At 38.1% G+C, this 12,910-nt stretch overlaps 1 protein-coding gene across 1 annotated transcript in view; it reads right to left on the bottom strand.

The window, feature by feature from the left end:
• Positions 1 to 3,237: 3,237 nt before the first annotated feature.
• Positions 3,238 to 12,910, bottom strand: part of LOC121328641 (transmembrane protein 201-like) — a 38,025-nt gene continuing 28,352 nt past the window's right edge. Inside the window, exons 10-11 of the mRNA XM_041273532.1 lie at positions 10,159 to 10,293; positions 3,238 to 6,977 (exon numbers count right to left, since the gene is read on the bottom strand). Of these exons, the coding sequence (XP_041129466.1) occupies positions 6,880 to 6,977; positions 10,159 to 10,293 (233 nt within the window). The 3' untranslated portion in view covers positions 3,238 to 6,879. The remainder of the gene's footprint in view (positions 6,978 to 10,158; positions 10,294 to 12,910) is intronic.

The following is a 12,910-nucleotide window of genomic DNA, read 5'->3' as shown; positions in this document are numbered from 1 at the left end:
GTCTTACTGTAGTGTAAAATATCGCTTGGTTAATTCAGTGGACTTTTTCAAGCTAAAAACATCAACATTAGAGATTTGAGTGGAGAGCCAAGAATATTATCTAGTGGAAATAACAGCAGGCTTTCCATTATTCAACATCCCACTAACCACAACACACAAACCTCTGGGCCACTGATAAAACATTTTGCAGTTAGGTTAGTGAGGGACCTGCAGAGGCTGGGATTAAAAAGGACACGCACTGTATTTTATCCAGCTGAGGAATGCACTTCTTTTAGGTCGACATCCTCTATTGCCCTAAATACATGCTTTGGTGTAATTTTTACATACACATTTAATGAGGATTTTAAGATATATTTTTCCATAAATTTTCTTTGTTTGTTTCTCACTAGATTTCAATTAATTTTGTTCCTCCTTTGGAGAATAAAATCAGGGCAAACTTTGCCTGGCACCAGACTTTATAAACTTGCCTCTGATGACTCCTGGCTCACAGTTCATCTAATCAGGCAACCTATTTAGCCTTTGCGTACTAAATGTATATTTTCCTGTTACCCTGGCGCAGTTTCTAAGCTCCAGATTTGCCTTCAGATGGTTTCGTAAAAGAGAGGAAGGCGCCAGCTCTGAAACAATCAGTCTTTAGAAGTAGCGCTGGGGCTATAATGAACCGAAAGAGATTTGAAACCCTAAAAAGGATTGTTGAGATATCTCAGCCATTTGAGAGAAAACTCCAGGCCTCACTCTCCCTTTACCTCGGGTGCGTCATTCAATGCCAAAAGTACGATAAAGGTAACATATGGCATCAGATCTCTGTACAAATACGCTTGTGGGAACCTGCTGCAAAATGCTGTTAGTCCGGATTGCTAACATGCAAAAAGCACAGGCGATCCTGAAATCACTTCCTGCCCTATACTGTAGCCTGCATTATTAAACACATTTACCACGGTGCAGAAGACTTGAATGTGGAGGTTGAGGCATACCAGGGCGAATTGCCAGTGCTGAAAAATGCCCTAAAATCCTTCTGGTTGATCAATCAAACCCTTAGTGCTAGAAATGAACATATAATATATTGCCCACCAAGCTTCGCTCCTTAGTTATCCTCGATTATCATGTGTTTATCTGTATTTTAGACACCACACGATCAATAAAGGGAACATTTTATGCAGAACTGGCAACATCAAATTGCTATGCAGATTAATAATAAAGTAAAAAAAACTGAATAAATTATATCTACAACAATCATTTCTGGTAATAGAGGATGTAAACTAGCTGCCAGTGTTTCTGTTAAAAAATTAGTGTGTCAGAAATCAGTATTTCTGATTACTTAAGAAATAAATACAGCAAAAAAAACCCCCAAAAAAACACAACATATACGCTTTAACCTGACATCACACAAAATGATAAAAATCCTGTTATGTATAATATCACAAACAAGAACAATACCTTGCATGAACACCAGCCACCTTAATCAAGCCCTTTTGAAAGAAACACAAAAGGGTTATTGTCAGCTGAAGTACAAATTCTAGGCACTTAACTAAAGTAAAACAATCCTAAAAGGAATTAAGCTGTGGTATACACATGCTGTACAAATACAAGTACTCTCAGGATATAAACTTTCTAGCCGTTCAGTATTAATTGTTACTGAATCTCTCTCAGGAGTTTACACACTGTTTAATGAAAACAAGAATTAGGAGTATTGACAAAAACAACAAAGAGAAAGAATGGCTGGCAAGCAGAAGCAAGATCTTGGCAAAGACACCAGGAGCCACGCCTTGATTAACGAAACAGCATTATTGCTAAAAGGGCACGCCAATTACAAAGCTGCAGTAGATAATTGGACCACCTTGCTGTTAACGAAATTCCAGAATACACGCACTACACAATTACCATGTCTGATTAAAACAAGAAATAAGCCTGCTTTCTTGAATATACACACAACACAATCATTTTCTGATCAACCCTCGAAAGCTGGTCAAAGCACAAGTTACCCTATGGCTGGCAACAACACAGGGTCCATAATAAAACCAAGTATCTTGTTCCACCTTGGTATAATGGCCTACTTTATTAAATACAGTATGTTGCCACATTTGTATTTAGGTATAGTTACTCAGACAGCAATATAAATGAGTCTTGTTCAGGTGGTGAGGGCATGGTTGCAATATATTCTGCATAGCGTGGGCCACAGAATATTTGGAGTCATTTTATTAATCATACAAGTATGAATTACTTTACTAGTGATGACTCTTCCCCCTCATTTGATTGCCACACCAACTTGCCTTGTTTTCTTCTTTAAAACAGACCTCCTTTCAAAAGCAGTCTTAATGTTCTTGGAATGACGATGAAATAACCCACAAACCCAGATATCATGGAATGTTAGTGTGATCTTCGTTTCTTCTTATAGCAGGCAAACACACTGTCTTTGTGTGGACATTTTTAAATGGCACAATACCAACATCTAACCAAAAGTCTGAAATTATATATATACATACATACATACACACTCTTAAACAGGCATCACCATTTTGATAGCCCCACTGCTCATTGTAAACATCACTGCTTAATGTAAGGGACCAGATTGTGTAACAATGCTCCATGCAATGCATGTTATACAGGAAAATGTATTTCAGCTTATGCTAAACCACTAGGAAAAAGTGACCTCCAATTTAACCCTGTTGCCCTGTCTGGAGTTGAGGCTTACAGTGGCAAAACTGTTGCCCCAAGGGTTGATAGTGACAAGCTTTGTCAACCACTGGGGCAACATTTTCCCCTACTGTAAGCTTCAAGTCACCATGACCCTATATATTACATTTTAATATTACTGGATATTTTTTGTTTCTTTAAAGGGATACTAAGATAATTTAGCGAGATCCTGGCGTAACGGGCGTCACACACTGCTGTTAAGGAGTCTGTCCAGTCACTGGCTGGTGAGATGAGGTGCGTGGGGTCGCCTCCACCCTGTAGCACTAGCACTGTCACACCGCCCCAACTTCCAGGTCCCAATGTCATGAACCTTGCATCTTGATGTTTCAGTAGATAACAGCACATAACCAAATTGGTATTCTTACACACACACAGAGGACTGTATATACAGTTCCTGCTTGACTATTTGTTTCGAATCATCAAGCATGACGATCAGTTCATCATTTACATACCATGCTGTTGAAAAAACAGTTCGATTATCACTGCGGGTGAAAAAAAATTAAAAAGGTATTTAAAAAAAAAAAAAAAAAAAAATCAGATTCGTTGATTTAAGTGTAGTTTAATAGATTTGTGTTGTCTTAACAGAAAGATCTAAGCAAGATAAATGCAAACTTATACAAATAGCATGCTAGCAAGGATGAGGCCTGTAACGTGTCTGGTACAAAAAAACAACAGCAATACAATTCTGCAATAAGATTTTGTCTGAAGCAGGATTATGGAAAGCCTTTGACGTTTTAAAACAAAGTCCGAACCGTTTTGCCAGTTCAAGCTCTCCACAGGCGAGGGTCATTGATGTTGATTGGGCCCATTCCCAATCCCAGCTGCTGTTTCTTCACTTGTTTTACTTTGAATGGTAAATTAGCCCAGTCAATTTCAACGCCCCTCACCTGATTTCTGTGGAGAGCTCAGTCAGAATAATCATTTAATGCAGTGCTATGTAAAAAAACTGTTACAAAATGTAAAAATTGCCAAGCAAGCAAGAAATTACTTTTCCCCCCTCAAACAATTTTAGTAGAAATACTTAAAAAAAAAAAAACTAACAAACAATCAGCACTGTTTGTATTTAAGAGTTTGATCCAATAAGACATGCAGCAGAGCATTCAGGGTCACAGTGCATTCTACACACAGCACAGATCAAAACTGTAAATTATCTGTAGTTACAATTTTAAAATGACCGACATATCAAAAATGAGTTGAGTAACAAATCATATTTAGTGCACAAGTTCGCAAACATGTCAAATTATTATTCTTTGTTTTTTAACATTCCAAATTTCCAGCAGAATACTTTACACAGTCCATGTAAAAAGAGCAGCTGAAACACGACACTCAGCTCTCTGAGGACTGCAGTTGAAACCAAAATGTGTACAATATTAGCATTCGTGGGCACGCCATCTCTAGAACTCTTGAAGTTCGTAAACAAATCTCTACAATAACAATCAAACCTAATATTGGTGCCCAAAGTAATATTTTTCTTTCAGACACCTACCTAAAATCAGCATTGAATTGAATACAACAACACAGACACATTTTTAAAAACAATTTACAAAAATATTACCCGGTATCAGACATGTACAGACGGTATAGCATAATCATATACAACTGCAACAATGTCTTTCTCTCCCACTATATAGAAACAGTATATAGAAACAATTAAGTCAGAAAAACCTGAACCCAAGCTATCATATACATTATATACATACACGCTCACAGTACTGTATGTAACACCTCCAGTATCAAAGCAGGTGTTACACTGTACCTTAGCAATGACTTGTTTAACACATTTACAGCAGTTATGTTTTTTATGCAACAGGTTGATCCTGACATTGTAGCAGCTTTAATCCTCGCACAAACAAAAACACTGCAAAAGAACAACCCAATTTAAAACAACACCTGCCCTAACCAAAAGAAAAAAGTTTTGACTGAGCAGAAGAGTTTCGAAAGGTTTCTCCGAGATATCGTTCAGACAGCTGGGTCATTTTTTTGTCTACCCAATCCCTGTATGAGGAAGAGAGAAACGGCAGTACCTCGTCTGAAGGTCCTGCACACAGTTAAGCACCGCGGAAATCTGATGAAAGTTTTGTTGTGGTTATTTTTTTTTCTTCCTGAACAGAAGTTCTAAAAAGAAGTAGACTCTCAACATGCTATATTATTTTTACAGTACAAATCATTGCAACATCTACTTCCAGTGTAAAAACAGGGCTTGCACTGAACATATCCAAAGACCCTACCTGTCACCTAGCATGCATACTGCTTCTGCTGTACGACTGCTACTGCAGTAGAACCACATTCCAGCTATTAATACACATGGTATTCCCAGATTCCAGATCACCTGTGAGCTTTCACCTTCACCCAATGATTGTTAACCTCAGGAATCTACACTGCAGTGAAAGCTGCCTTGCAGCCAGTTGGTCAGATTGCCATAAAGTCGGCGTGATTCTTTTTTTTGTCAATAATAAACGAATATTAATAATAAAAAGCAGTTGGACAGATTTCTTTCAGTCTCAGCTGCTTTAAAATTAGGTGTATAAATGTTTACATAAACCGCTTTAATCTCCCAAAGACCACATGGCAGTCAAATCCAATGAGAGAGAGAGAGAGAGAGAGAGAGCGGGGAGGCATCGATACACACACACTGTGCAGCATCACTGCATCCTCAACAGAGAGAGACTGCTGTCTTAATGTACACTAGCTAAGTCCTTTGCTCTCTATTAGGTTTTGAAGGACAGTTATTCACAGTTTCCTCATCAAGTCTGATTGCTAACCGATTCAACTTGTTGACAGGCTGCTGTGGCCATAGTTCTGTGTGAAGCTTGTTTATCCAAACTGTGCTGTGTTATTGCAGGATAACATGACAGAACACTGACAACAGTGCCTGGGAGAGTGATTCCACTTCCACATAATCCTGATTAAACACCTCTCCCTGTTCAATCCATCAAGGTTTGCTCCCCTAAGGCACACCTTTTACCTACAGCAGACAACAAAGACATGCATACTGTATTTTCCTGTGCATGCCACGATAGTCTTGTTAAAAAAGAATTACTCATTTTTTTAATTACAGTAGTGATTGCAAGCCTTTGTGCCTTGTTTGGCAGACTCAGCAGGACAAAAAAATAAAAATAAAAGGTTGGATCCCAAACTTATTTTATTTGTAAAGCGCTCAACTAAAATCTAAACTATTGAAAAAAGTATTGAATTCCGTTAAGTGAAAAAACCAAGACCTATTAAACACAATGACCGAGATGGACGTGTCTATGCTATAACCGAGTGCTATTTTAACGAGTAATGAAAAGAGACTGAAAAAGCAGACAGTATTGTTATCAAACCCGATAGAGCTGAATATATCCCGAAGCATCCCCACAGAACAAGCCTCGCTTTTACACAGTGTACATTAAAACAACACGGCAGTGGTTTGATTTATTTTTATAAATAATGCTAATTCCGCTTTGATTGCAGAATTTGAGGCAGTGACAAAGAGGAAACAGAAAAAGCTTTAAGCACATTTACTGCGGATCAGCTCAGCTTTCACAGTCAAGTTCATTTTGAGGAATGCACAGGCATAACATTCCTATGCAGGCGTTACAGACCTAACGCTGAGCAGCGACGAGCAATTGTAAATCGGATTTACTTGACTTTACCTGACCATTGTGAGAATTACCCAGATTTTCTTATTTATCTTTTTCACATATTATAATGGCCTTTAATAGCACACCATAATCACTAGGGATCTAGTTGCTGTTCTGTACCTGTTATCCAATGTACTGTAAAATTCTCAGTAGCCTATTTGCTTCAATGTATACATATAAACAGAGCACCATTAAAAGTACACAAGATTTACATTTACTGTACATTTCTATCTCCTGATTAGGGACTGCAAATACAGTAACAGGGGTACATGGCTTTGTGTTTTAAATTCCATAGACAAAACCCACCCTAGCAGCACCAGCTTTCTAAGAGTTGCCTCCATGCTCACTACTTCCAAGCCCACTTATCTATAATACATAGCACAGAATAAAAATCAGAATGCCCTGCACTAGCCAGGAGTTCCAGGAGTCTTGGAGAAGCAGATGGTTGCAGAGTCCATTGGGTGCCACTGTGGGCCTGTGTTGGGATGAGGTTTTCACAGCGAGCACCAGGAACACGTTGGCTGGAGAACGGGAGCAATGTTGGCTCTCTCAATGCTCTCACTCATGTCAAGCTCTGGTAGAGGTACACAGAGGTGTAGATGATGTTCGCCATCAGACTCAGGCAGAGAAGACCTTGCAGTACGGAGTTCCCTAGAAGCCCTTTCAAAGAAAATTATTCATTAAAAAAAAAAAAAAAAAAAAAAAAAGACACATTGTAGTTATTTTGCACAGAACCGAAACAGATTCAAACAGAATTTTTTTTTTTTTTTTTTTTTAAAAACAAACATAAATCTTAAAAGAAAGCAACAAAAAACAGAAATCTGTAATTTACTACAGAAAAATAACCTGATCTGTAACAGTACATCAAGTTCAATGTTACTGCATCGTTGGTGTTTCCCATGTACATATTTCCCCATGTACACATAAAGAGTTTTGAATTAACAAAAAAGTTTGCCATTCAAAAATTAGATATTAAAAAAAGTATGTATTCAGGAAACTATTGAATTACTAAAGCTGTAGCACCAATTACACACATAAATGACTGCATCACAGACTAAAGCTATGAACAATTCATATCATAAAACAGATAAGTCCTGTTTAAGAAACAGTTCTATTGTGACAGCTTTACAACACCGTTCACCAGCTCTGTCTAAGATGCTCTACAAGTGTCAGCAGCTGCAGACTCTTTCACAGGGCTCTCAAATGGAACAGACAGGGTTCATTCTGGTTTCTTTTTATTGGCTTCAGACAAGCTTCAGCGCTGTACAGGTATATAACTTGCATGCTTTGGTGGATACGTGTTCTTTTTAAATAACAAAACGACAGTTTACATACAGGCTTATAACTGGTTAGCTTTGCTAACATTGATTTGTAAGGATTCACTGTTACAACCAGCAACACCGAAAGCTCCTGAACCTAGAATGCTCTCTCCAACCCCCCCCAACATCTTCCTACACCACAAAACATATTCCCTTTCCAATTATTACAGAAACTAATTTTACTCTCTAGTAGAGTGTCGCACGTGGCAGTATTTTGTGTCGCCAGATGGTTTAAGAATTTGTAAATGCCTTCAGATTTCAAACTGCAGGAAAAAAAATGTGTAGAATGTTAGTGTGTCAGAGAGGAACTAAACCCCACCCCACCCCCCTGCTACTGAATGAACAGCGTAGTTTTTCTAGTTGTCATTGACTGTTAGGCTACCAGTTCGATAACGATGACCTGAAGGAATTATTTCAGCCTGATTAACACTTAAAATGGGCAGATTGTGATCCTTTACTCAACTTATTTAAAAAAAAAAAATAAAAAAAATAATAATAATAAATAATAATAATAATAATAATAATAATAATGGAGGGGATTCCTGAATTCCTTATTTTTAAAGGCGAGGGTGTTTTTTGCCAGATTAAACAAGGGCCAGTTATTCCCCAGAGGGCAACTGCTTTGTTTTCTTATTTTTATTTGTTGTGTAAACAAGGCATTAAAAGCTTGGACAATCAGGATAACAAACAAATACACAGCAACAAGCATGAGCAGGTGTGCCCCTAACCCCTTTTTTATTTCCAGTTGCAACACACCCCTCCCTTTGATCCTTGATACTACACGGCATGTCAGACAGAATCTGCTACAATCCATTTTCAATAGTGTGGCTTGTCTCTCTCTCTGCATTCCAGGTGAAATCGGGTCAAATTCTCTCCAGGCAGCAGCTCTGGTGTTGTCTAAGGCAGCTTAAGTTAACTCAACATAAATCCATTGACTAAACCAAGCGTTAACAATCAACATAGCATTCAGATTACTAAAACAGCGACTCCTGGCTCCTAACAATGGTTGTCTTGGGTTTTTTTTATATATATATATATATATATATATATATATATATATATATATATATATATATATATATATATATATATATATATATATATATACACACACACACACATATATATATATACACACACACACACACACACACACACGTGTAATATACCCATGTGGCATTGCCAAGAAAAGCTTTTTTTCTGCAGCAGCCGACCCTGAATGTCTTGATTACTAGCTTTGTCTACATGGGATTAAAGTGCTATACATAACTTCTCTCTAAAGCCTATCCTTCCGAACTTTGCAATTATATGCAATTATAAGACAGTCTTGTTGTCAGTTTAGTCGTTGGTAAGGATTATGTTTTGCACAAGCTTACAAATCAGCAGCATAGTTTGATTGGAAAAGCGTGAAAGAATGCAAGGCAGAAACTTAATTTCCTTCAGCATTAAGACAACCACCCAGGATTACAGTGGATTAAACACGCACATTTCCCCAGATACCGCGATTACAAACGACTAGCAAGGAGCTGGGTTTCGATTAGCTAGCATTTAATCCACGTGAAAAATCGCTTTTTCCACCTAACCATCTATTTCATTTTGACTTCATCAAACCTGTCAGTATTGCAAAACATGTGGGCAGAGCGTGGTTTATTTGGATAAAACGGATAAGCTCTGTTAGCATTGCCTACCCCTTTACTGATTCAGCATTGCATTATACTTGCAGTACATATCAGAGGCAGCTGTAACAATTCCCCTCTAGCACCATGTCTAAAGAGAAATGATCTCCAGCAATTGTCTATGCATACATCAATATTTTGCATCCCGTTAAACAGAAAACGTCAAGCCTTTTTACCCAGCATGCTGTTGGCGTTTAATAAGCATTACAAGCTATTTAAAAAGAGGCGTGGCGCAAGTGACGGCAAGCTATGCACGGCTTTCCTACAGGAGGAAGCAGTGTGAAGTATAAGCATGGCCACAGGGAAGCCATGTGTGTCAGAAGGAAGTAATACCGTTAATTACCGCCATGTGCAGGGATTTGTGATTTATCTGTTCTGCCAGACCTCAGATCAGGCTCCAGATTAAGATGCAGCAATAACAAGGAAACCTGACTAATTAAAAACCAAACCAGGCAATTTACATTAGTTGAAACAATAGGCTATGTCCTGCCAGTGGTTGGTTGGTTGGGTTGGGTAGGGATGTATGTATGTATGTATGTATGTATGTATGTATGTATTGCCAGTGTTACCCAATTGGTATTAATATGAATAAATTACATTGACTAATTCTGTGTTAGCCATTGAACAATGTGTGTAAACGCTAGTTTTATGCGAAACACTGACCTCTTCGCTTGCGCTCTAATTTAATAATTTAATAAACAGGATTTGAATACTGTGTGTGAAAGCTGTTAAACGCGTGTGCAAAACGAACGTCGGGATGTTTTAGTTTAGGACAGGCTTGCTGGTCCGTGCTAGTAAAGGGATGGCTGGTGAATCAATTACAGGGTTGTATTCGAATGTACCTACCCTTCAATCCTTTCCCGCTGTCAGGGCAGTCACCAGTCGTAGTGTCCACCAGACAAGAGGAGGACCCTGAAGAACTTCCCCTCTTTTCATCAAGTTCATCAAACACACTGCCTCCCTCGACAACGGATTTAGGGTCTAAGCAAAAAATAAAAAAAAATTAAAAACAGCATGTATTGTCTCTGTATGGAGTTAAAGCCCCATAAAACAAACTTCTTTATCAACACATTTGCCACGAGTTTAGTTGCAGTATCCGTATTAACATTTACAAGAGAAGTGTTGCATATTCATGTAAATGATGTGTTAGGAAGAATATACATGATTTTTGATGTAGCCATTCCAACAGCCAAGTACTGTTATTTGTTTTGTTTTTTTTTACATTGCAAGCTATAATGTTCAACCCATATTAACATAGACTGCACATAAGAGCAGGCGGCTAGTCTGAGAATGCATGCATTTATTCTTGTTTCAGCAGATGGGAATGCCCTGCTAAACAGCACACTGTATGCTGGGTTTGGTTACTCGTGATGGATTTTGTCACTGCAACCCAGACAAAGCTGTAAATACGGTATTGTTAAAACGTGACAATGAAGTGTTTAAAAAAGCCAGCTCAAGAATGTGTGCACGTACAGCTATGGCCCAAAGTTTGCATCACCTTATACAACTAACTAGATCTGCTTCATAAAGTCGAATGGAACCTGCTGAATAATGTCACGTTAACATATTGAATTACATACAGTTTTGCAGTTTCCCCACATACTTAGCCAAAAATAAAAAAAAAAAAAATGGCATTTTGAAATCTAACATGACATACTGTACTACTATTATGGCTTCCATTAGACTTCTGCAATATCATTTTGTAGTTTCTTTGATTACATGATGTTAAAATTAAAAGATAATTATGGTTCATATAGCTTTTTTTGTATTAATCCTACAATTCCAGGTGATGCAAAACTTTTGGCCAGACCTGTAACGTAAGCCTTTAAGCACAATTAGACAAACACCATTCTGCACAGTGAAATTAAAAACATTCCAAAGGACTGAAAGACTGCTTCGCAGCATCTGAAGCAAGACTGAGAAATTGCAAGGTGGTGCAGTATATGGCACTCAACTCAAATCTGTAATCATAAAGGTAACCTGAATGCAAGGCTTTATAATAAAGACTGCTAAAAAAAAAAAAAAAAAAAAAACACAGCAAAGCTCCTTCTTTGAAGAGATACAACATGCACTTGGTTTTAAAGGGGAGCTCAAAATTTGCACCTATTTTTGTCTGAAAGCAAATCAAACAATTTCAGCGTTTAAAATAGCAAATTAGCAAAACTGCACCACTCTGAAATGACTTACAAAACATGCCCATGGTGTTCAACAGTCAGAGACACCAGATTCAGGTTAACATTTTCCTTTCGCAAAACAAAACAAAAATCAAAAGCCACAGTGGACTATGGAATAGCAAACTCGTATTCAATAACAGCATTTTCAAGAGGGGCACTTTTAAAAATTGAGAGTTTTTCAATTTTGTACCGTTTCAATTCAATTTGATGTACTTCTAAACCACTGAATAAATTAATGTCTAAAGCATCACACACACATGCAAGCTGACTATCAACACTTCACGGTTTTAAACAGATGTGCACCCAGCACAGACCAGCCACCTCTTTCAACAGTTCAATCGGGAGACCTGTTCAGCTCTTCAAACGCAATCTGACAAAGGCTTCGTCAGTGTAATCCTTAAAAGACAGACCCAAATCCTGAAGTCACTTCCTGCCCTGCCCATTTCCTGTGAAGCTCCCTCTGGATCCGAGCGGACTCAGGTGTAGCACTTCCTTTTCAAGAGACCCCCCTCAGAGATAGAGAGTTCCCACAGAAGTAATAATGAGCTAGTGCAATACAGAATGGGAAAATGCAGTTATGTAAAAATGGTCTCTGGGTCTATTCTAGCCTCACTGCATTACCGTCTAACATTGTCCTGAGCATGCTTTAAGGGGTGCTGTAGTCTTCAGATCATAAATCCATTTTCCTAACTTTCCTAACCATTTTCCTAACTTCAGTAGAACCTTCACCGATTCCCTTGCTGTGCAACTGGACTTTCCTTCAGAACTGAAGACTATAGAGCAGCACAATATATACTAAGGAACCTCTCTCTCCATTCTGATCTGCATCTAGTCCTGCATCCTTTCTTTTCTGGCTTTCTGCAGCACAGAGAGATCTAAGGGACGAACAACCGCAGAGCAGCATGAAGGTCAGGGAAGTGCTGCTCTGTTGCGTTCGTTCTTCAGCCAAGTTTATGGAAACAAAAAAGCTGAACCAAAATGTTAAAGATACCGTCTTTTAACACTTTACAGCGTAACCACAGACAAGTAATGCATCGCATTCAATAAATCAGAGATGCTCAAAGAAACTCAAACTGACAACTGATAATTAAGCTCCAAAGCATGAGCCTGCTTTTATAAATTTCCCAACGTTAACAAGAAAAACACGGGGGAAAGCATCCTTGGCAGCCTCTTTGTTTCTTTGGGGCACGGTTAATTCATTTTACATATTAATTCTCATACAGACACATAAAAACAACTCTTAATGCAACCTTGAAACTACGCCAAACTAGTAATCTTGATGGTTGTGTGGAGACTACGACAAAAACAAAACAAAAAACAAAACACAACATTTTTATACCAAGGTTTGACTCTGTTACAGATAAGTTTAAATTTTAAAAAGAAATTGCAAAGTGGTTTTGATAGAAAACGATACTGTTAATCAG

The sequence above is a fragment of the Polyodon spathula genome, chromosome 16 (assembly GCF_017654505.1).
Source record: "Polyodon spathula isolate WHYD16114869_AA chromosome 16, ASM1765450v1, whole genome shotgun sequence".
Lineage (NCBI taxonomy): Eukaryota > Metazoa > Chordata > Actinopteri > Acipenseriformes > Polyodontidae > Polyodon > Polyodon spathula.
This window is presented reverse-complemented; position numbering and strand designations above follow the sequence as displayed.